Here is a 25,899-nt window from a genome sequence, read left to right as displayed (position 1 = left end):
GCCCTCTGCCTTACATCTCCTCCCTGGGCTCCCCCACACCCCCTCTCTCAGTAGAGGCACAGGGATGCACCTCGATGGGTGCCTCTTCCCTGCTTCTCTGTGGAGAGGCCTCTTCAGTGGGCCCCTCCCACCCTCTGCCTTCTCTGCCCGCTCTGACGGCAGCATGCCAGCCCCTTTGAACTTCGCTCCTGTGTAAGATCTCCCCCCAAAGATCTGACTGTCCCCTGCTGGGACGCCCTTGAACCCTGTGTTGGTGACGGGCACCGTTTGACACATATGGACTCCATCTACCCTCAGAGCTCACAGGACCATGTGATGCTCTCTGAGAAGTTCTCGGATGCCTTCTGAAATGAAAAATACATTCAACACTACACACACACACACACACACACACACACACACACAATGTATGTACACACATATATGTGTGCACACATGAGTGTATAGATATTTTTAAGACAAATCAATTAAAGTGGAAAATTAAGAAAAATGACTTTAGATACTTAAAATGTCACCTTGCACACTAATTAATTTCTTTAGGTCTTCTTCTCTCTCCTATTAGACAGAATATTAAATTACATTTATCAAAAATTTAAAAACATCACCCTTCCTAGCCTGGAGCAAAAAAATACTAAGGTAAGAGATTTTAAAATAAAGTGAATAGCTAATATGTGGGAGGCTGGCTTCTTTAGAATGAGTGGGATTTTTGTTTATGAGGGGGAAAATTGCATTTTTATTTTCATTATCTTCTGCATTTCCGTGAAGAGTTTATATAGGCAAGAAACTAATGTTTTGGACACTCCAGAGAATTCTCAGACTTTTATGGCTGTGAATGTTTTTGTAGATGTCTAAATGCTTATCACTACATTGAGAGTCTGGTGGGATGCGACCCCCATTATTTTTTGTCTGATTGGATAAAGCCTCCATCAGCGTGTTGTCTAGTGTGGATGAGACCTTCCATTACTGTTTGGAATGTCTGATTAGGTGAGACCTCCCTTCATCAGTGTGTTGAGTGTCTGGTGCTGTCGAGACTTCCATCGTTGTGTGTCTGGTTGGGTTAGACAACCACTGGGTGTTGCTGGGTGTGGTTCTGAGACCTCCAATCACCGTGGTTAGCGTCTGGTGTAGATGCATGCTCTCACTAGGTGGTGCTATTTAATGGATAAAGAAGCATGCTTAAACTCCTCGACTGTAATCTTTGGTACTTACATGTAAAGAATGCCTTTCTTTGTTCTCCCAGGTTTTCTTTTACACATTTATATAATTCTGAGGCGTCTCTTGCCTTCATCAAATTGTCAAAGGTTCCATGGCACAAAGAGCTAATTGAGTTCCTTTCAAGCCAGTTTGCAAACCATCAAATTTTGTGACAGCATCAGGTACAGAATGAAAATGTTTCCTTTGTGCGACTCTTCTTGGGATGCACTTCGCCGAGGTCCATTCCTGCAAGGTTTTTTGACCTCTTCCGATCTGAGCCGGTTCTGATGCATTCATGATTCAGGTTTCCACTTGCTTTTACGCTGGTGGTAAACATGGCGTGAAGCCCCCACTGTCCACTCCAACACCCCATCCACCTCAGCTTAAAGTGCATTTCTGCTGTAGATAGGACGACTCCCTCACACAACAAGCATCCTGGGGTTCAGAGACGGCAGGGCCGCTTCCATCACGAGTCAGTGTGTGACCCCGCCAGGGAGGAGGGAAGGGGGAGGCTGGGCAGCAAGGACCCCTGCCAGTCCAGGGGGCCCAGCTATGGGCAGAGGAATGCAGGAAGGGCAAAGCCTTGGCTCCACAGGGAATTCCAGGAGGACCCGGGCAAGTTAGACTGACTCATCTCAAAAAGTGGAGAGCAGAGGTATTAGCTCAGTGGTAGAATGCTCAGGCCTAGCATGTGTGAGGGTCAAGGTTTGATCTCAGCAACTCCCCCAAACAAGGAAGACTTCCGTGTTCCATCGGGGAGGGCAGAAGTGGTAGGAAGTGTAGAGGAAGAGGATTTGGAGGATTTGGAGGAGAGGGGAGATGGGGACGGAGGTGAGAGCAAAGATCTCACTTCTGGCCACACTGCTTGGCTTGCAGGACCTGGTGAGAACTAGTCAGGAAGGTTCTATGACCCAGTTTGAGTCTGGGTGCTGTGGCCAGGTGGTAAGCACTTGAAATGGGTGAGAAAAGAATTTCAAAAGAAATGACTCAGTGCGCGTCCCACCGGAGGTGACAGTGGCAGCCGGGCAGAGGCCAAAGCAAGAATTTACTCTGAGCCCGTGGTGGTGCACACCTTTAATCCCAGCACTCGGGAGGCAGAGGCAGCTAGATCGCTGTGAGTTCGAGGCCAGCCTGGTCTACAGAGTGAGTTCCCGAACAGCCGGAGCCGTTACACAGAGAAACCCTGTCTTAAAACACCCCTACCCCTCAACTACCACCACCACGACCCCCCCAAAATAACGTAGAAAAAAATCATCTTTTTCTTCTTGGAAATCAGAGCCTATTTTTAAAGAAGCTTTATTATTTTATTTATAATTGTGCATGTGTGTATATGTGTGTGTGTGAATGCAAGAGCCCATAGATGCCAAAAGTGTTCGATTCCCTAGAGCTGGAGTTACAGGCAGCAGCAGTGAGCGGCCCAATTTGGGTGCTGGGAAGTGAACTCTGATCTGCAAGAGCAGTCCACACTCTTAGGAACTGAGGATCTCTCCAGCAACCCCACCCACACTGCTTTGTTGCTGTTTTGAGATAGGGTCTTACCATGTAGACCAGGCTGGCCTTGAACTCAAACTCACCTGCCTCTGCCTCCCAGGTGCTGTAATTAAAGGTGTGTGCCATCATGCCTGATGCCTAATTTTTACATCTTCTCTGCTTAGTGTTTGGTCCCAGAGGACACCAGTTTCCAAAGTGCGTGTCAACAGCTGGACTAAAATAAAACACTGCTTTTCAACGAGCAGCTTGGAAGGAGGGAGACGGCATGCTGGGTTGTGCGGGTGTCCAAAAGGTGAACTGAAGTCCTGCAGCCTGGGAGTTAGCTGAATTAGAGTTAGTATAGATGAAACCACATTAGATTATTGTGGGACCTAAATCCGGCGACCGGTGTCCTAATAATGCGCGAATGGACTAGTTAGGTCATTCGATACCTTCATTTTAGACTTCTGGCCTCCATAATGGCGAGAGAATGCACTTTTCAAGTTCAGCTGATTGTTACGGCTGCTTCTGGGCTGGGGGGTGGGGAGCAGGGGCATGGTTCTGCAGCACAACACTTGCCTGGCATAATAAAGGCCCTGGTAATTCCCTTGCTTAGCACTAGGAGAAAAATCCATTTTCCTATTAGCCATGTGTAACGGGTAAGTTATGGGGCCATATGAGACTATGTCTTCAACTACAAAATAAGTGAGTAGTCATCAAATCATCCTAAAATAGGAACAGGGTTCTCTGAGCTCATGAATTAGGCATTTGACGTCCAGGGCTGACTGATCCTGCTGCTACGGAGCCTGGGGAAACCAACATCTCATCTACAGTAGGGAATGCATAGAAGAGGCCATTCACCTCATGGCCAAGTACAAAACCAAGAGGAAGAGTCTGTTCCCGGACTCTCATCAAGGGCACACTCCCAGTAACCTAGCCTCCCCATCTCTTAAAGGTCCCACCCTCATTGTGCCCAGCTGGAGACGAAGCCTTAAACTCCAGGGCCTCAGGGGGACACTCAGGGTCCAGAATGAACATAGGTGAAGAAGGTGGAGGGGGTCGGGCTCACAGGGGACTCTGGCCCGTGTGACAAGCCCAGGCTGTGCAGACGAGGCCTCCCTGTCTGTGCTGCCCAGGTGTCAATGCTATAGACACTGTACCCAGGTCTGGCCTGTCTTTGGTCCAGCTGGCTCCTATTCAGCCTGTCGATTGATTACAGTCTCTCAAGCAGCCTCCCCATGGGCCAGGCTCCTCCCCACCTCCTCCAGCTGGGGTTGGTCAACCGGGCAGTATCGACACTTCTTCCTCCATTTTTTTCTGACAATAGGAAGGATACACCCCGAGGCAGCCACTGCTTGCTCCCATCAGGAGGCCCAAGAAGATGCCCAGCACATCTGGAAACTGCTGGGTCTTGAACTCCATGCTGGGGGATGGTGGTAGTAGTTCCAGGTGGTAGAGACCAGGAACAAGGAGAGATATAGAGACCTGCCTGCTTCCTTTGGGTGCCCTGGGTGACACTGACTCCCATTTGGTTGTCATGAATGATCTACCCCCTCAAGAGCAATTAAATTAACAGCAAGAGAAAAAAAAAATCCCCTACACTAACTGCCACCCCGTCACTCAGGGTGACTGACAGGAAACTAGTCACTGATCTTCATGCTGGGTTTCATTTACAGTCTGTCTAGGCACAGAAAGACACATACACACACACTAACCAGTTAAAATATCCAAATAAAATTTACTGCAACTTGTGGATAATTTCATTTGTGTGCTTTAAGACTTGTTGCATAGGAAACTATCCAAAGGCCCTGAGGAAAAAATATCCCTGGTTTAAGGTGCAACTAGTTTTGTTTCTTCTTTGGGGAAAAAGGTAAAGAGATGTTCTCTAGGTAAAACGAAGGTGCAGAATGACGCATGTCAGTGTCGATGGGGATTCGTGTGACTTGGTTCTTGTGGCGTGAGTACCTACTGTTTACTTTTAAGTCTGTTGGTCTGCAGTGTCTGAGTCAGAAGCCAGGGGACATTTCAGCTCAATGCAGGGTTGGTACATTGGTCACAAATGAAGTCATTAACTGTGCCAGGAAAGCAGATGGAGGGCTGCCCCAGGGTCTGGAACTGCCCCTGGAGACAGACGGCCTGAGTGCCGCCCATTGCCGGGCTCACTTAACCGCTGATCTATCTGGCATGAGTTCTATTTCCTGTTTCCTCCCCAAAGGCCACCACTACTGTGTGACCCACCACCCTGAAGCTGAATTCAGTCCTCTGGAAACTCCCACCTTTCCACAGGGCATCACTTAGGGAAACGCTGCCCGTGCTAATATTTATGCTGTCGGATAACCAGTTAGTCCCCATTCCCAAGGAGACGGAGCGCCCCAGGGAGGAGAAGGTTAAATGTGAGAGGTGAAGTGTGGAGTTTGGCAACCGCAGATGGCACTTTGGCACGCCAGCACGTGACATCGCCGGGAAGGTGACCGTGATGGGCATAGGAAGAGTCATGGGCCACCAGGCTCTGGCTGGGTGGTGTGGCTTTCCTCCCACCTACAACGGAGGCAGCAGAGCCACCCTGAGGGAGACAGCACTCAGTGCCCGGCGTGGCAGGGACCACCTTATTCTCAAGGGAGCACTGGTTTTCTGAATGGTGACCGCATACACCCAGGGGTGACAGGGACCCCCAGGGATTTCTTGTTTGTTGGCAGAATCTCAATGGCACTGAGCTGCCACACCGGGGCTTCACTGTTCACCAAAGCACACAGACCAACAGATCCTGTGGATGGCCACTGATGACAGCAAGGTAGGAGAAGAAAGGAAGGCTGGGACTGTGGGCCTCCCCAGGGTCCATCTACTGAAAGCCACCAGGCCCATGGACTCGCCTTCTCACAGGCGACGAGTGGAAAATGTCCGCATGGAGCAAACTCCTTGCGTCTAAATGCAAAGTGTGCCTGGGACTCAGAAACACCGGTGGCCTTTAAATATCTATATACACCTGGAACATAATTTAAAAAGGCCTTTAGAGAACATAAAAACCTCAACAGCATTTGCCTTTACCAAGGAGATTTTTTTTTAAATAACTTTTACAGTCCATTAAAAAATTAGATACCACCTTTCTTATGTCCTCTCTAGTCCTTTGTTAAAAAAGTGATTTTAAATTTAAACATACATTTCAACAAAGAGAAGGTAACACCATTGGCAACAACCAGAAGTAGAAAGTCCCTGGGGCCTGCCCCTGGATGAGGGGAGGGGCGGAGAGGAAAGGTCCTCAGTCCCTCCTGGGCGTGGCTGGCAGATGGGCCTCTACCTGAGCAGCCATCCCTCCTGCATCCCCCCCCCCCCCCGTGATGGCTCGGCCCCCACTGTGGAGAGATGGTGTGTGGGGGGGTCCAGCTCTGGCAAGCCGTCGGGCAGGGGCCCCCCACTCAGATCACAAAGTCATCATGGTCCGCGGGGCTGAAGGCCGCTGCCCTCAGGATGTCCAGCGAGTTCACCAGGATCAGGGTCCCCGTGAGGTGCTTCCAGCGCCTGGTGATGGGGTTCTTCATCTTGTCCAGGCCTATGTGCAGCTCCTGGATGACATCTCGGTAGCTGTCCCCAATCTGGTGGCTCCAGGTGAGTAAGAAGTCATAGGCGGGTTTCCACATGGCCTGGGTGATGGAGTTACCAAAAAGAGAAGGTAAGGTCAGAGGACCGCGAGCTCCGTCAGTCAGTCAGTCAGTCAGTCAGTCCTGTGACGCTCAGGTTACAGTCACAGCAGCAGGTGGAGCCAGCTGCGTTGGTCAGCCTACAGTGGGCAAACAGTGTAGTGTCCTCGTGATTCTGGGTCACCGAACAGAAGCTCTCCTTCCTTACAGCACCCGCTTTCACCCATGCCACCGCCGCCGTGTATTAGAAACTGATCATGCAAAGAAAGAACACCTTCATGCTTGGGCCTTCCCTGTCTTGTGAGTCTGAATCAGCTTCCAGGAACACACACCACAGTCATCCTCCACAAGTAGGCAGCCAGTCCTTGGGCAGGACTCCACCAGACCCACCTTGGCCTAAGTTAGGTAGCCCAGCGGACGATACAGGGAGCCCCTGCTCCCCCCCCCCCCCCCGGTTCTGTTGATACATTTATTGACCTTACAAGAGGCCATTTTAAAGTCAAATTAGCAAGGGAGGGCAGCCACCCTTCCCAGCTTGTTGCAGAGCGGCCCTGATGACTTCTCCCGCAGGTTCTCAAGGCAGGATCCTTACCCTCCTAGAGTGCTAGAATGTCCATGGTTTATTACTGTACCCCACGGGTCCCAGGAACCGAGGGGCAAAGTAATTTCAGTAACCAAGGGGTTGGAGCCCCACTCACCTCACTGTCCACCACCCCATTCCTGTCTCGGTGGGGAGACTCATACGCGTCCATCTGTTGCTTGGAGACCTTGGCCAGCTTCTCAGCCAGTTCCCTCCAGCGCTGGGCCACCTCAACAGCGGTGGTCAGGAGCACAAAGTCCTGGATGAGTCTGACCACCAGGCCCTGACAGTCCATTTTCAGCAAAGCCTGGGAAGATGAGGCAGAGTGTGAGGCCAGGGTAGGCTCGGCTTTTGGGGGAGGTCAACCTGCAGGTGATGCTCTTTACCCCATGAGTTCAGGGCCTACGCAGTGTCCAGGGCCCCTTACCTAGCACGCTAGCACCATCCATGCACAAGAGGAAAGAGATGGCTGACAGGGCGGATGCGTTGGCACCATCTCTAAAACCCATGTCCAGGACCCCAGAAGTGACCTAGCTCGGAAAGGGACCTTTTCACATGTACCATGACAAGCAAGGCCGTGGCAGGCCACCCACTTACGGAGCAGGGCTGGACTGATAGTCTCTCCTGAGGGAAGGTGAGTGGTGCTCCCAGCCAGGGAAGGCCTAGCTCAAGCTGGCCAAGCACATCTGTTGCACAGACAGCAACACACACTGGGAGACACGGAGCAGCTATGTCCAGAGCCCCTCGGCCAGAGACGGCAGAGACAGAGGTAGCCCCAGCTTCTGGAGGCTCTTCCCATGCTGCTGGGCACACGGCTCCAGGAGTTGAACCAAACACAGTGTCATTTCAACTACTTAACGGATTTCATTCACAAAGTGGTTGGTTATAATTTGGATTTTGATATGAGGAAAGAAACTTTAGTTTTTAAGAAAGCTAAATATGTGTTTATGTGGCAGAAGAAAAAGACATGATCATGTAGGTAGTCATGTGTGTGTGGGAGCGGGTGTCAGGTTTAAGCTTTGTTTGATGTGCTGTGAGCTTAGGGATAAACTGAGGCAGGAAGGGTCCCCTCAGCTCTATGTGTTGTCCTGGATGAGAATGTGAATGAGCACAGGGTTTAACAGCGAGTCACTCAATCATAGCAAACAAACCCTGGTGTCTGTGCACTTGGCTGCCTGGCTCTGAGGTGGCCTCGTGTTCTAGGTAACAGTGTGCGTCAAAATCACCTGCTTTGGATTCAAGTCACTCTTGGCAGGAGTCAGCTAATCCGTTCTCTCCCCAGGGGCCCCAGGCATAGACTACAAAGGTCCTGGGACATTCAGGCCACTCTCTGGCCTCTGATGGGCCACTGCTGACCAGGAGAGCACATGGCCAGGTCCAGGGCAGCTGAGGGTCCATTTCTGGGACTGCTGATGCCAGGAACAAAGGAGTCTCATCTCTCCTGCGCTCCACTCAGCTTCCTCACACCACTTCTGAGCCCAGCACTGGCTCTGTCTGTTACCCAGCTGCTCATACCACACAGAGTATGAGCACACAGCGCCTTCTCCAAAAGGGTGAACTTTGGATACATGTAAGTTCTAGCAACGGGAAGTACACCTCAGGATTCCAGCTCTGGGGATTCCCAACCCTTGTGTAGACAGCTTACTCAGGGATATACAGGTGTACTGGAAAATACTGAAGGAAATAAAACACAATCCAGATTTCAGATAGAATCTTACTAATACATGTGAAAGGACAGATTTAAATTGTGGCTTGTAGGTTACATGGTTTCTGTCCCAACTTCTCGGGTGGGGGTGGAAGGTAGGGGTGCGAGGGGAGAAAGACCCTGCCTAAAGGCAGCTCTTCTGGTTTTATTCCTGTTGCTGTGATAAGCACCCCGAGCAAAAGCCACATGGGAGGAAAGGGGGATTACAACTCCAGGTTACAGCCCATCATTGAGTTGGGAAGTCAAGGGAGGCGCTCAGCCGGCTAGTGACATCACACAGTCAACAGCAGAGAGAATCAGATGTGCCCATCCTGTCTGCTTGCTGCTTTCTACTGTTTTACAAAGTTCGGGGTCCCGTGCCTAGAGAGTGGCACCACCCACAGTGGGCTGGGTCTTCCTATATTATCATCAAGACAGTCCCCTGCAGACATGATCAGGCCAACCTGATCCAAACAATTCTTCAGTTGAAATCTTCTTTATAGGTAATTTTAGGTTATGGTAAGCTGACTTTAAAATTAACCGTCACAGCAACTGTAGACAACCGGGAGGTGAAGGGACATGGCTGTGTCCCTATTTACAGTGACAGGTGGCCAGTAACAGGCTGTGTGGCTGCTAACCCGTTTTTACAAGCTCTTAGGAAAATACAGTAAGCTAGTATTTGGGCTTTTGCTGTTGTGGCGGCTCTCTCGCTGTGGTCTCCTGGCCTGTGGGATAAGGTGGGTTTTCTCCTGATCCGTTCTGAGCCCCCTTGCCACCCTTCCAGTCTAGACTCTTCTGTCTTCTTGCTGGCCGCCCACCTTGGTGTCTTGGGGGCACCTCGATCCACTCCCCTCCTAGAGACAGCTGCCTTCCTGGCTTGCACCCTACAAACCCCACTTCCCTTCTTTCTCATGCAGACTCCTCCAAGGGGCCCACTGTAGCCCACGTTCCGTAAGTCCCACGCTGTGACCCAGGGGACTATTGGAGGCCTGGTTCTTGTGGTAGCTCCAGGACCAGAAGAGACAGCTGGGCGGGGCTTTCACAGTCTTCCCAGTGATTTAGTGAGGCTCCCATGGCTGTTTCTAAAAATCTCTTTTGCTCTTTCATTTCCAGCCAATGACTTCTCCCTCCCCACAGGAACAGAGACCACAGGGCCCATTCAGGGTGGGGTCCTCAAATCGGGAAACAGCGTCTTACACCAATGGCGTGCTGCTGTCTGGGACTGAAGAGACGGCTCGGTAGCTGAGAACATTGCAGCTCTGTCACGAAGAGCAGACTTCAGATCCCAGCACCCACATCAGGTCGCTCGCAAACGCCTGTCACTCCATCTCCGATGGATTTGAGGCCCTCCTTTGGCCTCGAGGGATACCAGAGCATGTGGTAAAAAAAAAAATCTATTCTTTTTTTTAAGTGTACTGACTTAAGCTAAAAAGCATATGACTGGGTTAAACCCATCACAGTCCCTAAAGAGCTGGTTCCGTGGGGTCCTGCCTATGACTCTTTCTCCCTAGGCCACTTCAAACGTATGCTCACGAGACGACAGATTTAGAAGGCGCACACGGACCTGCAGTCAGATCCTTCCCCTCACTCGGTGTTTCTGTAAGTCAGACTATATATGACCATGTTTCCACCCGAGCTTTCAAATACACTTAGAACATCCTCCTTCCACGGCCCACACAGCACAACAGAAGATGCACAGGATTCCAAGGCCCCAAAACCAGAACACATTCTGCAATTCCTCCCCTTCAGGACCCCCCACCCCCACCCCACACACATCCACACCAAACCCCAGGCTACAAATCAAGTCCCCCACCCCTGCAGGCACTGGGCCAATGGCTTCAGGGACAGTGCATGTCTCCTGTCACCCTGCAGTCAGCTGACCCAAAGCGACACTCGCTATCTGTGTGTCCAATGGTACTTCCTGCTCTCTGGAAAGAGCCTGTGAGTATGACAGACAGGTTTTACCGAGGGTCTCGAACTTCAGTGGTCATCAAAACCGCCAGTGCCGCCAATCAAATAAGCAAAGGTACCAGAGTGCAGGCTGCCCCAGAAAAGCCAACTGTGAAACACCCACCATAAAATCCTACCCATTGGCAAGAGGGACACAGGAGGCCCTGAGTGGCATAGGCTGCTAGATCTTGTCACACACAGGGAGAGAATGGACGGCAGCAGAGAAAGAAATAATAGTGTGACCCCCGAGAGCACAGAAGGCTCAGATCTTATGAGCTCAGGCCATTGCTCACACACCCATTCATTCATTCATTCACCTCTCTCTCCCCACTTCCTCCGCATCCCCCTTCCCTCCCTTCCTCCCTCCCTCCCCCCTCCTTCTTCTAGGGTCTCCTCCATGCCCTCCTTCCACCATGGAGTGTAGATCTAATGGAGGACAGTCATAAGAAGCAAGTGTGCGCCAATCCTGACTCGAGCAAGCACTGTGGAGGTCCAGGAGCACAAGCTTGTTTCATCAAGGGCTGGAAGCGACATCAGAATGGGCATCTGAGAGAACGCATCACCAGGAGCTCCGGGCAGGAGGGGCACCAGCTGTGGGACATGGCGAGGGGGCAGCTGGTGCATGCAGGACACAGAGAAAAGCCCACAGGCAGAGGCACCTGCCACAGGCCTGAGGTGCAGGGGAGGAGCCCCAGACCTTCGCGAGACCCTTCCCTTCCAATCTGCACAGTGGCTGTCTCAAACCTCCCCACTTCCTCCAGTTATAGTTGCCAGAGCAGGGATGTTGATGGTGCAAAGGCAGCTTGCAAACAGAAGGGGGCGCTGGTCTAGCCGTGCCCTGCTAGGTGAGGCAGGGGAAAGCTGGGGCCAAGGCTAGAAGAAACCCCACTGACCCTCGGTCATGAATCCATGAAAACGAAGCAGGTTGCCGATGCTGGGGTTAGCCAGCCGTGGGTTTTTGAGGGTTGGCCAGCCATTAAAATTCAGCTATTCAGGAGGCAATGCCCAAGATAGCTGGGGAGAACAGAACACGGAGGAACCTGTTTTCTTTTTTATTACAACATTGCCTTTGCCCCAGGGCCAACTCTCAGCCAAGGTCCAACTGCATCTCCTCCAGACAGGAAGGCAGAGGGGACCCAGAGGTACACAGGACCCTCCTGACCCCTCCCACGGACCAAAGAAACAAAACTCCTCTCCAAACTTGCCATGCTGAATAAGAACCTGACCGTGAACAGTAAATAGGAAACGGGCATGAAGCCCCCATTCAAGAGGTTTGCCCACAGAGGAAGGAGCTGAGCCTGGTCCAGGTAAGCGTCCTTCAGCGGTCGTCGGAGGGACAGTCCATGGAAGGGACAAACCATGCGGTTTACGTTCCATGGAAGCCTCTGGTTCTGCAGTCAATGAAGGATGCTGACGGAGGGCTTCCAGGAAACACATGCTCCTGCCCTGGGGAGCTCCAGTCATCCAGGAAGGCCAGGGCAAGCAGGCTCTCCATGACCTTCAGGAGACCTGTTTCACATGGCGACAGCTGAGGGGGGAGACCTGTTTGACCCCTGGGGGTGACCTACATGCAGGGCCCGCATCGTCCCACTCACTTCTGGCTTCTTTCCCAGGGAAACAGCCACCAAGGCCTACTGGGGCCTAACTGTCAAGGGCCCTCCTAATTCACACTGCAATTCACACTGCCATCTCCCTTTCTGGGGGGTCTCAGGCCTGTCGGTCCCATGCTGTGCCAGCATGTTACTCAGAGAGATGCTGGACAATGTCATCCAGAGGGGTAGGTGGGGATGGGATGTGAAGTAGGAGCCAAAGAGCTGAGGACAGGAGGAGCAGGAGGGGTCAGGAAGAGGTCACCAAGGGTTTCCATTGGCAACAGTGATCACCAGAACCACACAACTGGGGTGGGTTGCCTGTGGGAAACCATGGGCCTGTTCCACTGCCTTATCCTCCAAAGCCCAGGTTGTTGGAAGAACCGGAAGGCCTCAAAAAATGTTCCTAGCTGGCCTGTGATCAGTGTGCCTCAGAACCAACATTGAACTTCTTTCCCAAGCATTTCTTAGAATGCCTGTTCGTTTTATAGCGGTCAAGAGCCTGTCCCCTGTGGACTCAAATGAACCCCAGGCAGGGAGCAGGTATCGCAGTAGAGACAGATGTCGGAGGCGCCAGGTAATACAGAGCAAGAACTCACATCAAAGCAGACCAGGCTTTTGCCACTAAGTCCCAGAGCTTGCTGCGGACCCAAGGACACACGGGTCCCCTCCAAAGATGCAAACAGAGGCTTCTGGATCACAGCCCTGCTGCCTTCTCCCCTCGGTGTCCTGGTTTGCTTTCCACTGCTGTGATAAACCTCATGACCGAAAGCACATCACACACACACACACACACACACACACACACACACACACCCGCCCCAGAGGGGCGGGGGAAGGGAGAAAGGGTTTATTTGGCTTACACATCCTGATCACAGCCATCACTGAAGGAAGTCAGGGCAGGAACTCAAGCGGGAGCAGAGTTGGGAACCACGGAGCAGTGCTGCTCATGGGCTTGCTCAGTTGGCTTTCTCATACAACCCAGGACAGACGGACAGGAGGAGCGCTCCCCACAGTAGGCCAGGCCCTCCCACACCAATCATTAATCAAGGAAATGCCCCCATAGACTTGCTCTGAAGCCAATCTGATGGAGGCGATTTCTCAATTGAGGCTTCCTCTTCCTGGGGGACTCCAGTTGGTGTCAGGTTGGCAAAAACTGATCAGCGAACACAGGTCCACCCAAGACCACGGAGAGGCTCATACATGTACAAGAGGGGAGAGACACCTTCCTTGGGGCTCCTTAAGTGGACAGCTACCCTTCCAACACTGCCCCCCCCCCGCCGTGAGCTGCCCCCCCCATTCGACCCACGCTTGTCTGCCTCAGGAAGCTCACCCCCAGGCTTGGGCACCTGCCGAGCACTCACCATGACCAGCTCCTTCTGGAAGGACTTCCGGTCCTTGTTGTCAGGGTTGTTACAGTCTTCCTTCAGCTTTTCCAGAACAGACGCCACCCGCTCCGCCTCGCTGTCCAGCTCTGCCCGGCAGAAGAAGGTGAGCGGCAGGTTCCCGTACCCCAGGGCGTCGGCGAAGGCCCGCCAGCTGCTGATGTTCTCCATCAGCAAGGTCCGCACCGAAGCGTAGATGTAGGTGAGGAACTTGCAGGGCCGGAGGATCTGCTCCAGCAGCACCGACGTGCTCAGCTCGGGCCCCGAGAGCAGGCTGGGCCGGGCTTTGCCCACGACCAGCACGTTCTTGGTGTGCACCAAGCCCACCTTGCCCTGATAGTAGCCGATGTACCACTCCTTGGTCCACAGCTGTCCCTTGAGGCGGATGCGCTCCTCACTGAGCAGCGCCACGGCGTCCCCCTTCTTGTACTCCAGCAGGTAATGGCTCTTGTTCTGCCGCACCACGGTCTTCAGCAGCTTGCCGAACTTGAGACTGGACACGGGGCGGTCCTGGAACGTCGGGTACTTGGTGGTGACCACGAACGGGGACAAGATGATCTTCCCGACCTCGTTCTTCTTAAGGAACCGCCTCTGCCCAGACGGCTTAATGGCGCTTTTGGGGGGTGGCTGCGGAGTCTGGACACAAAACTGGGTGAGGATGGTGTCCTGATCGTCCTTGACCTGTACCCTCAGTGTGAAGTCGGACAGCTCGTTGGGGTTCTGGGAGATGACGGAGTAGATGAGGCGGCTAACCTTCCCGAGTTTCATCTGGAAGCCTCTCACCACCTTGGCTTGCTCGCTGGCCTTGACCTCATAGTTGGTCATATTAGAGAACATACACACTTTGAGATCCTGGGGTCTGGACAAGACGAACTGGTGCTTGCCCCAGAGCTGGAGGGCCACCGGGGCAGGACCAGGAGCCTGCCGAGTAACCTCGCTGACCAAGAGGGTCTTGGGGGCACAATCATGTCCAAATATGGTCACCACTGTCTTGAAGGATGGATGGATGTGTTTGGGACCATAGAGACCCACAGTGACCCTCTTATTGATGAAGTCCCACACGGTGGAAGGGTAGAGGATGTTGGGGCCCTGGGCAACAATAGCTAGGTACATGCAGGGTTCTAGGTTGTCCAGCTGTACCTGTATCGTGTCCCCATAGCTGTAGGCGAGGGGGATGGGGACATAAGGCCCCTCCTTGGAGTCACTTCTGAGGCACTGCAGGACCACTGTACTTTTGCTGAAGATGTCGGCCTTCACCTCGGCAGAGACCTTCATCTCCAGGATGATAAAGGTACTCACCTCCAGGTTGCTCAGCTTCACCTCTACCACGGGGCTGATGCTGCTGGATCTATCACTGTTGAGCTCCAGTGGAGGGTCCAGCAGGGCTTTCATGGAGATCTGCTGTGTCTCCCCAGGGGCTACATGGCCCTCGGGCACGTGGATGCTGATGTTGGTGTCAGGGAGCTGCACAGAGCCCCCGGAACTATCCAGCTTGCACACGATGTTTGTTTCCACTGCTTGGGTCTGGCCCCAACCTGGGCTTTGGCCGAGCAGGTCCAAGTCATGGCAGGATCGGGCCAGCTTCCGGTGATTCAGCCAGGCGGTTCGGAAATCTTCGCGGCTTTGAAACTGTTCTGGGGCAGGTGACTTCAAGCCTGTGAAGAAACTGGATGTCGTGGGAGCATCCGATTTGGCTTGTAGGACGGAGAGTTCCGAAAGGCTGTAGGAACGCTTACTTCTGAAGAAGGGATTGTCCCGCTTAACCGGCTGCTCCATGTGGAGTCCGTTGGTGGCTGGGAGCTCGTCAAAGATGTTGCCGGTGCTGTTGGTGGTTGCCGAGCTGGATTCAGTGAAGGAAGATGTGCCCGTATCAAAGAGGAGCAAATCCACAGTGCTCTTGGGGTTCAGCTCATCCAGGCTGGGCTGTGCGTTCCCGTTCAGAAATGGGTTCGTTCGGACTCCATTCCAGAAAGGGTTGTTACTATAGGGCCTGCCAGATTCTTTCTGGTCATCTGTCCAGCCCCCTAGCAGATCCAGCTCCTTGGCGACCTCCTCGGGGCTATCTGGGAGATTGTCGATCATGCCACTGTCACTCAGGGTAGAATTCCGGTAGTTGAGTGGCTGCACGTAGGAGGACGGGATGTAGCCCATCTCAGTGGTGTTGTGGGCATACCACCACTCTCCGCCAGACGTGTCCAGGACGTAGAGGTGGTCGCCCTTGGAGAACTTGAGGGTGGTGAAGTTGTTTGGGCAATAGTCTTTGATCGCGATCACCTCCTTTGCGTTTCCAAAAGGCGTGGGGTTGTCTACCAGCAAGGCACTGGGGGAAGGCACTGCGCAAAACACAGAGAGAAAGAGAGAGAGTGTGTGAGGGCAGGCCTACAGGCCCAGGAGACACTTCCAAACTGAGGGTAGGGTGGGTGGATGAGGAGTGGGGTGGGTTAGAAATGGATGGTGCCATGATGTACCATCCCAGTTGGGTGGCTACCAACCCAGCCAGGAAACAACAGAAACTATCCGGGTACAGATTCATGTGAGACCCACGTAGCCCATGCATTGACTCAGGAGTGCTCAGGTGCTCTGCCACTCGGCCACTTTCCAATTCAACCTTCTAACTGAGGCAAAGGACCCAGAAGAATGTCCCGAAACCACCCTAGAAAGGCAGATCACATGATAGGAAGTGGACATGCCGCTGTGTTCTGAACACCTCATTTTGATAAAAAAATTTTTAAATCTAATTTCTGACCAGGACTGTCACTGTTATGTTTTCTTTTCTTTTCTTTTCTTTTCTTTTTCCCCGAGACAGGGTTTCTCTGTGCAGCTTTGCACCTTTCCTGGAACTTGCTTTGTAGACCAGGCTGGCCTCGAACTCACAGAGATCCGCCTGCCTCTGCCTCCCGAGTGCTGGGATTAAAGGCGTGCACCACCACCGCCTGGCTCTGTCACTGTTATGAAAGGGAGGACAAATGTAAAATGCTGGAGAGCATACTGAGACTATAGGCTAGGCAGTGGCTCAGGGATGCTACAGGCTAGACAGTGGCCCAGGGATGCTATGGGCTAGACAGTGGCATGCTGCATGTATAACTGGGAATGAGGAACGCTCAGATTCCAGCGATAGATCATGGAGTCCTTGTTCTCTTTTGGTATGGAAGACAGAAAAGGAGGGACAGGTCGTTGATAACCAGGACTAGTTCAGTTTCAAAATCCAACCCATTCCTCACTCCTCTTCAGCTGACAGTGATGTGTGTGTGTGTGTTGAACCATTTTAAATATTATTTGAAGCATAGAACCCCCACACCTTGATAATCAAAGGTTTGTCTAGCCATGCATTGTGTTACTACCCAATAATTATTTGAACACAGCTTGAAAAGCCATCACTTTAAAAACAAATCAGGGTCAAGCATGATTCTCCCCATCACATCACATGCCTGTGAGTACCACAGACAATACCTGGAACAGACAAAATAAGTCATCTAAGCAGAGTACGCTTGGAAAAATAATGGATGTGTTCAGCTCCCACATGAGCCAGCCCCCGGCGAGACAATTGTCAAGGGAGAGAACACTCTTCCTGATGGAGGCAGACATGGTACATCCCCTGGGCAAGCCCTCCACCATGGCCTTGCTTATTTAGTCTGTAGATATCATGTCTCTGTAGCAAACAGAAAGAAACATTCTTTCCTTTTAAATGAAATTAAACCGTGCATGCTTGCACGAGTGTACACACACATACACACTGGTGTGCACAGCATAGATGTGGAGAACAGACAGTCACTTTTAGGACTAGGTTCTCTCCTTCCACTGTGAGATCCAGAAATTGATCTCATGTTCTCAGGCTTAAGGAACAAGCTTTCTTATCCACAGAATCATCTTGCCAGCTCAAATAAAAACTATTTCCAAAACCAAGTGTACGCAGGAACAAGCAAAAGGACTAAAAACTTCCCAGCTAAACCCGCTTGACAGCCGCTCAATACAGGATGAAACCTACGGCCACTGGGTCATCATCTATCACACTGGCTACACAGACACCATTTCCTGCCAGGCTCCTTTCTCTTTGAAAGGGGACACGGCAGCTCAAAGTCTATGTCCTTGGCCAAGCTTGGGAAGCAGACAAGGAATCGCTTCATTTACACTCACAGCTGGCAGAGGAGCTCTTGGCCTCCTCGGGTCCTGGAACCCACGCTCCCCCTTGTTTAAAAAGATGCAAAGCCCTGCTGTGGTACCCCGCTGCTGCGGGCGGGCCAGACCTATGCTGAATCGCCTTTTGGAGCCATGTAAGCATGGGGCCGCCTATTCTTCCCCATGGAGAAAAGGCATCTTTCTTAGTAGGCTGTGGTGAGGCCTGATGGTGTACCATCTGAAGTCAGGAATGTAAGGAGAGAGCATCAGGTGTCGAGTCCCAGGAGGCGTCCTCCTTGTGCCTGAGGCAAATGTGGCGGGAGACAGGGGACTCACGCAGTTGGGCTTCAGTACACTTAGCTCATACCTGCTGCCTTTCCCTACGACTCCTCACGCATCGTCAAACCTGCCTAGGAACATTCAAGTTTAGCCTTGAATTTGGGGTCTTCACTTCCTTTCAAAAGGCTCCCGTGTCATGACGGCATACATGCGATCGGCCTGTGTGCATTCTGCTTGTTAATCTGTCTTTGTTAAAGAGGCCACGTCTGCAAGGGTGGAAGTCTTCACCCCTCAGAGGAATGGTAAGTGCCGCAGGAGCCTGGCACACAGTAAGTGGGCAGGGGATGCTCATGAGCTGACAGTCACACATTGGGACTAGAACCACCGAACCACGGAGCTGGCTGATGCGTCACAATTCCCCCGCCTGTGCCCTTCTGCCACCAAATCACAACAGTGACAAGGCCTCTGACGCCTAAGCAAAGCGGGGGGGGGGGGGGGGGGGGTTCGGCTCACAGTTTGAGGGAAGCATGGCAGAGATCGCAGGGCTAGCAGAGTGTGAGGAGGCTGGTCTGCCCCCAGGAAGCAGGGAGAGGCGAATGCTGAGGCTGGGCTGGCTTCCTCCTTTTCTCCTGCATTATCCAGTCCCTGGGACGGGGCTCCTCACATCTAACTCAATTAACCCAGTCTGGGAACTGCCTCCCTGGCTAAATCTGTCTCCTAGGTTGAGTCTTGGCTCTGTCAAGCTGAAAATATTAACCACCACACAAATCCTGCCACTGGAAGGACGGGAATGAATAAAGGCGCGGCAGGGACAGGCCAGCTTCCTCTCTGGAGGTGTGCTAGGTGAGTGCGGCAGGCCACAGGCAAAGGGCAGGCGAGCAGGACGGGAGTGCACCGTTCCACATGAAGATGAGAAATCACACAAAGCCGTCAGGCTGAAGAGCCCCCGCCCCAGGGAAACAATAACTGCATAACCCTGGGTGGCCACGCTGAGAGATGCCACAGGACGAGAAGGGTATGAGCCAGAGAGGGCTAGGCCCTAGCAAGGCCCGTCTGTTCCTGTTCTTCCTAACTTCTGGGTTTCCCCTCTCCCTGAGGGGTGGGGCAAGGCTGCTCTGGAACAAGTGTCTGAATTCCCTCACTGACTAGAAGCAGGGACTCAGGGAGCTTAGGTGGGACAGTTGGCGTTCTGGCCGGCTCAGAGCTTTCCCTGGCCATCTGGGAGGAAGTCTTTCCTTGATGTGTCAAGGAGGGGTGGAGACAGGAGAGCAGGTCACACTGTGCTTCTGAGGACTCGTTCTGGACCCCAAGAAGCTCTGGAGGAGAAGTGGGGAAAGGAAAGGTGAGCCGGGCAGGGTTAGAAGTCACAGAAGCCCTGCTCCCCCACCTCTGTGGCCAGGCATGTCCTCTAGTCACAGAACACACATTTTCTTCTCCGACGCATATACAAAAATAAAAGACAAAACCAAATAACCACAAAAAGAAACCCCCCAAACCAAAACCAAGTGAAAATTAAATAGCGTGTGCCAGCGTTAAAACCTTGTCGAAATCCCTCCCAAGTTATTTGCTGTTGTGTTCCCTTCAAATAATTAACTCCTGTACAGCAATATTTTAAGCTTTAAAAAAAGCCAAAGCACTGAAGGATGCTTTGTATACAGTCTGAAACACATCCACACAAATTATCACTTTAGGTTTACCAGGCTGAAGAATAAGAACAGTTTTACTTAACATTCTGAGCACCCTCCTTCGAGGAGATATGAAGATATATTTCACTTGAAGATCTGCCTCCTCCAAGGGGCAGCAGTCTTCCATCCCTTGGGGATCCACCATGGTGGAGTGTGTCATCAATTCCCTTCAGGAGGACAAGTCTACATCATCTCCTCAACTGGTGACACCAAGCACGGGGAGGGAACAAGAGGTGGGGTGGGGACAGAGATCTACCTCACCAAATCTTCATCGAATCTGCTCCTAATGAGATATGGGGAGTTCTGTCCAGACTGACAACCACCTTGGTTACAACAAAAAGAAAAACATTCCCTGGGTGTCTGCAACCTCGGGGTTCTGAACAGTACATTTGCTATCCCCTGGCCTAAGACTCTGTGCAAACAGTAGAAGAGTCTGCAGTGGGGGTTGGGACGAGACCCACTTGCCCTCTGATGCACAGTCAGAAACCGAGTGTGATGCTGCCGGCCGGCCGGGGCAGTCCAGCACCGAGGCCCAGGGATCACCTGTGCAGACCAGACTGAGACTCCTCAGTCCTGCGTGACTCTGGATTCTCAGACGCCCTCTCTGAACCACACTGGCTCTGCACGCTCTTCAAGCTTGTTTGCTTTCGGGTCATTACTGTTATTTTTAAGCACTCAGTTCTCATGTCTGTGTTTTGAGCACAAACCACGCAGGTTCTGCTCACCTCTTCCAGCCCCCACCCCCCACCCCCCACCTCCCCGCCCCACAAAGCTAGAAATAAGAACATGTTGCCCATTACCCGACTGGAAAAAAAAATGTTCTGTTATTTATAGCAATACCCACTAACTCTGTTGCTATAACACCTTCCAGTTCGTTCCCTTTCTTTCAAAGAACACGTGTAATGGAGCCCAGGGCATAAGCCAGGGCTGGGGAGCAGGTGACTGATACAAAGGAAGAAGACTCGGGGCCTGTGGCTTCAGTCCAGCATCACTTAGTTCTGAGTTTGCCAAGGGAGAAGGAACAGAGATAAAGTTGTGAGTGCCCAGCCTGAGAGGGGACAAGGAGTGACTTCAGAGTAGGCTGTCACTGTTATCTCCAAGGACGTGCGTGCATGCGCGTGCGTGCGTGTGTGTGTGTGTGTGTGTGTGTGACACCAGCAGTGAACTGCCAATGCTATAAGATGGTGTGTGTGTGTGTGTGTGTGTGTGTGTGTGTGTGTGTGTGTGTGTGTGACACCAGCAGTGAACTGCCAATGCTATAAGAAGGTGTGTGTGTGTGTGTGTGTGTGTGTGTGTGTGTGTGTGACACCAGCAGTGAACTGCCAATGCTATAAGAAGGCTGACCGCAGCGACACAGCGGACCGTGATGCACCCCAAGGCACAAGTGACTAGCTTTGGTCCAGCAAGGTCTGAGTAGATTTTCAGGAATCACATGGCATCCTGGTCTCCATGTGTGTATCTCACCAGCCTGATTCTGTGAGCTAGCCAGCCAGCCTGGTGCACGTGGTAAGTTCCAGGCTCAGGAAGATACCCTGTCTCAGAAACCAAGGTGGGTGGCAGCTGAGTGTCATGTGGCCTCCAAGTGAACTTGCGTCCATGTGTATCCCGACCCATGTGCATCCCTGCCCCTATAAATAAGTATGTGCATGGGTGCGCACACAACCTTCTTCCTATACACCCAAAATCCAGATAAATGACATTGTTTCGGGGAGGAACCAATAGCATGGTAAGGGTTGGAGGGCCGGATACAAAACTGGCTGCCCGTACACCCAAGAAGCTCCAGGGTTAGGGCGACATCAATATCCCACTGTCCCCTCAGCCAGGGATTGGCTAGGATCTTACCTTTGACATCATTAAAGCTTGTCTCTGAGAAGCCCTCGCTCAGGTCAATCAGAGTCCCCTCTGACTTGCACCGAGGGAGGCCACTGGAGTTGGCCGCCCGGATGCGCTGGGCCGCCATGTTGAAACTGTTGGGTGGATGTGGCCCTATGGTCTCATGTCTTCTCCCCCAGTTCCAGCAGGGACAGCAGCTGCTGTCTCATACAGTCACGCTGCACGGGAGGGTCAACTTGGCAGTGTGCTTCTTCCTGGACAGAGAGAAGAAATCATTTCCTCAGAGCAAGTGGAGCATGGCTTTGAGGGCAATCTGACAGGAGGAGGGAATCCTCTTTCTTCCAGATCATTCCAGGGAAGAGAGGAGCAATTCATCGCTCTGGCTTGGGGGCAGAAGCGGCATGCTGCCCGGACTCTGTGCCCAGCGAGCACGCAGAGACGCTCTTCCTAGGGCACAATGGGGTCTGTGAAATGTGTCCCAGCACCTGGATGGCTATTCAGTGCAGTCAGAGAGGCCAGCCTGGGTCTGTGGAGCACACTGCCACTTCCAGGACTCAGGAAGAAAACGGCCTCTGTCTGCCCAGAGTGGGGGACAGCCCACTGGGGGAGGGGCAACTGTGGGAGCCTTGGCAGAGGCAACAGTGAGCCAGGGGCACCGTTTGTTCTCGAGGCCTTTCCACGGTGGCTTGGGGGGCTGCTCCCCACCTGCGCATATCCATAGTCCCCACTGGACCGCGAACAGACATCATAAACCAGCCCTCGGGGGCCACCAGGGATTTGATGTAATCCATGTGAAACTGGGCCCACTACTGAACTGCTACAACTAGGCAGGCGTGGAGGACGTTACCGTGAATGAGGTTTGCTCTGCGTGGGGAGGGAGGGAGAGAGGCAGGGCTTAAGCACCTGTGGTGAGATGGGGGTGGGTGTCATTGGTTTGGAGCAGACCCCAACCCGGGACTGACGGACAAGAAATAGCAACAGCAAAGCGTTGGTTTCAGCGTGTGAATTTCGCAGTAGAAACCAATAGACACTGCCTCCGCTGGTCGCCATCAGCCACAGCTGGCCTACCATACTGGAAGAGGCGATAGCCAGATTTCATCCCCACACAACCGGGCTCTTATAACATGACCTGAGTTCCTTATGGCTCAACACTCCATCTAGAACATGAGTGGGAATGTGGCCTCTGACGCAGGTGTGTGAGGTCCTCACACCACTCTCTATGAGAGGGTGGTACCTCATGCTCACTAGCCCCAGGCTCTGCATCCCCAGCTCAAAGGTCCCATGCAGTAAATGAGCAGGCTCCGCACCTATCTCCTGATGACAACCTGAATCCTATGCAGCCCTAGTGTTTGTGTCTATCACCTGGGGTTAAAACCCCATTAACTAGACTTGATTTTTTTTCTCTTTTTAAGGCATATGCATGATGCTTCACATGGAATGAGCTAGAACATGAGGCGAGGTTTCCATGAACAACAGTTATCACCACCAAGCATCAGAGGCCAGTCCCGGCTCCAGTGACCAGTGGGAAGAGGTCCAAGAAAGGCTTCCTACCCACCCATCTTAAGACTCCAGAGGATCACTCTCTGCAAGCTCTCTACGCCAACGACTCTGTCATTTATGGACACGGGGAGAATCATGGCAGAGCAAACACAGGCTTGAGAGTGGAAGGGGGAATGTCACCCCAGGCATGGTTTGGAGCCCATACATACATAACCTGAGCTTGCGGTGTGGGGTGGGGGGGTGGGGGGTTTCCAACCGCGCAACGCCAAGTGTGCCCTGAGACTCTAAGGCTGGGGTGCCCAAGGCCAGGCAGCAGATTGTGCAGCCGATGTGGAAGGGAAGGTGAGGTCCGGGGATGTCTACTGCTGGTGCTGCCCAGAGCTGCTCTGGGGACCCCATGCAAAGGAAGGGTCTGCTTTGGTTCTCCATCTGCTCTGGGGACACAGCTATTCACTACTGTGCCCGCCTTCCTCTTGTGTCTAATGTGTCCCTCCAACAACAGAAATGAATCAGTCACCTCTGCCATCCCTCCCCGCTTACTCCTTCAAGGAAGGCGTCTGATGGACTGTTCCACTCTTAGCCACAAGGACTTTATAGAAGGTAAAAGAGCCAAAGCCCAAAAGGCATGAAAAGGGGGCATTAGTGCTGAGCTCCGAGGCAACCTCTTGGCTTTGGAAAGCTATGGGCAGAGCCTTGTCCAGGCTTCCACGTAAACGGCCTGGGATGTGATGGACCACAGGAGCTGGAGTTCAGTACAGCCCCGCTCAAGGTACCTGAGCCTGGTACTGTAACAGGGGTAGGTCCTGGAGAGCCTAGTGACTGGGGACCGGGGCTGGACGGGTCAGTTACATCTTTCCCCGAGGACTTTTGGGGTTTGAATGAGAAATGTCTCCCATAGGCCCCGGTACATGAATACTTGGTCCCCAGTCGGTGGCCATGTTTGGGGAGTTTTAGGTGGTGCAGTTTTGCCGCAGGAGTACATCAATCACCAAGGGTGGGTTTGAGATTAAAAGGATCATGATACATCCGGGTCACTCTCTGCCTCGGTGCTTCTGGTTCAGTGTGTGAGCACCTGCTACCATGCCTGATGTTTACTGTCCTGCCTCCCTGCCGCGATGAACTCTCATCCCTCTGGAACCGTAAGTCCAAATACATCATTTCTTCCATTTGCTGCTTTTGCTTGTGGTGTTTTATCACAGTCACAGAAAAGTAACTAATACTCCTGGCTGGGAACCATCACGTGATGTAGTTGAGAAAAACACTCTTTCCTTTGAGAATGGTTACTGGGGGGGGGGGGGGGGTAGGAAAGCTGGATGCTGCTGGCCAGGTGCAGGGGCAGATGACAATATTGAGGGACCAGCCGAATGACTTCTCCTCCCCTCAAATCTTCAACAGAGGGCCAACTCACGCAGAGGTACTGGGAGATTTCTAAGTGGGCAGCTTTATCGGGGCGGGCCAGGGGTGGACACCGGTGCGTACCATCTGCAGGACTGAGGCTCTGCAGCTTCCCCATAATCACCACAAAGGACTCAGAGGTCGTGGGGAACACAAGCCATCAATATAGAAAGGTGGTCCCGGACCCTCTCATGACCACGAGACCTAGGTCGGATCCAGGCCTCAGGAGTGGGCACAGAATTAACTCTAAGAAGATGAAACACGGTTGTCTCTTGTGGAGGGGACACAGCTACTGCCCTGAGCCAGGGGAGGGACAAATGGGGTGGCGGGGTTACACAGAGACCAGCAGGATAAATAAGGACACCCTCAGAGGCGACATTCAAGAGACAAGTAAATCACCACCTACGGATGCTCCATCGCTCTGTGCCCGGTGCCCCGCACTCTGTACCCTCACCCAGAAGGCTTCCCCTTACCTGGGCCTCTCACTGGCCTGGCCTGACCCTCCAACTCTGCTGACAAGGCACGGGTACCAACCCCCAGGCTCTCAGCCACCTTGTGGAGGCCACTGGTCTCGGGAGGCCGTGTGACAGCCTCGAGGCTGACCCTTTCTTCCCGAACCTCGCAGCCAGTGCTGTGAGCTCACCGATTCTTCCACTATCGGCTGGTGAGCGCCTCGTTTTCTCCAAGGTCACACCATCTCGTTCCCTCGAACTGCTGGGGGTTATTTCTAGTCTCTAAGGAGGCCAAGTCAGCTTTCCGAGCCCCGCATGTGTGCGGAGCCCTCGTGGCTGAGCTCCGCCTCGCCTCCAGGTGCGTGGCCCCGTCTCCCTCTGCTGCGTGCCTGCCCGTCCCGACGACTACATTTGCACTGCTGATTCTCAGGCCTGCAATTTCATTTTTCATTCCAGGCCCAAATGAAAACCATAAAGGCTCACCTGGGCTTCCGAGAAGCCAGGCTTCTCAGCATCCCCTCCCTCTCGGCTCCACCCACTTCCCGGGGTTCTGCAAGTTCTAGGTGACTCATGGGCTCTAGCTCTCATCAGATCAACTCGGTTAACCAATGTCTCCAGAACTCTCATCCCCAGTTACTAGCATGTTTTTGAACTGTTTATTGCACTCTGGGTCCCTCAAGGCTCAGGTGGACACGGCTAGGCTCCCATTCAATACCCACCCATCTTGGATACAGGACCACAAAGGTGCCAGGGTTTCCCGGGTCTAAATCCAACCCAACACCTCCCCCCCCCCACAAACAGAGAGAGAGAGAGAAAGGCAGGCAGCTCCATTCGACCAGCCAAACATCCAGAGGGCCCCCTATATCCCTTAATATCTCTCTCTCTCTCTCTCTCTCTCTCTCTCTCTCTCTCTCTCTCTCTCTCTCTCTCTCTCTCTCGAACACACACACACACACACACACCACTCACACACACACTCACGCGCACACACACACACCCCTCCACCATCAGACTCACCTCCACCTGACCTTTCTCAGCACATCACCTCAGCTCAGCTCAATTACAGAAATTGGCGCCTTCCCGCCAGGCTGCTCGCATCCTGTAGTCCACACCTCAATCAGCAGTGGGAGGCTGCCAGGCCTCTCCACCCAC

At 52.8% G+C, this 25,899-nt stretch overlaps 1 protein-coding gene across 2 annotated transcripts in view; it reads right to left on the bottom strand.

Moving 5' to 3' along the window:
- Positions 1-4,382: 4,382 nt before the first annotated feature.
- Positions 4,383-25,899, bottom strand: part of Sh3bp4 (SH3 domain binding protein 4) — an 80,951-nt gene continuing 59,434 nt past the window's right edge. For both annotated transcript variants that reach the window (XM_006988647.4, XM_076549560.1), the window contains exons 3-6: positions 21,410-21,654; positions 13,467-15,820; positions 6,998-7,186; positions 4,383-6,302 (exon numbers count right to left, since the gene is read on the bottom strand). In XM_006988647.4, coding sequence (XP_006988709.2) covers positions 6,078-6,302; positions 6,998-7,186; positions 13,467-15,820; positions 21,410-21,527 — 2,886 coding nt within the window. In that variant the 5' untranslated portion in view covers positions 21,528-21,654 and the 3' untranslated portion in view covers positions 4,383-6,077. The remainder of the gene's footprint in view (positions 6,303-6,997; positions 7,187-13,466; positions 15,821-21,409; positions 21,655-25,899) is intronic.

This window comes from Peromyscus maniculatus, chromosome 13 (genome assembly GCF_049852395.1).
Source record: "Peromyscus maniculatus bairdii isolate BWxNUB_F1_BW_parent chromosome 13, HU_Pman_BW_mat_3.1, whole genome shotgun sequence".
Taxonomy (NCBI): Eukaryota; Metazoa; Chordata; class Mammalia; order Rodentia; family Cricetidae; genus Peromyscus; species Peromyscus maniculatus.
This window is presented reverse-complemented; position numbering and strand designations above follow the sequence as displayed.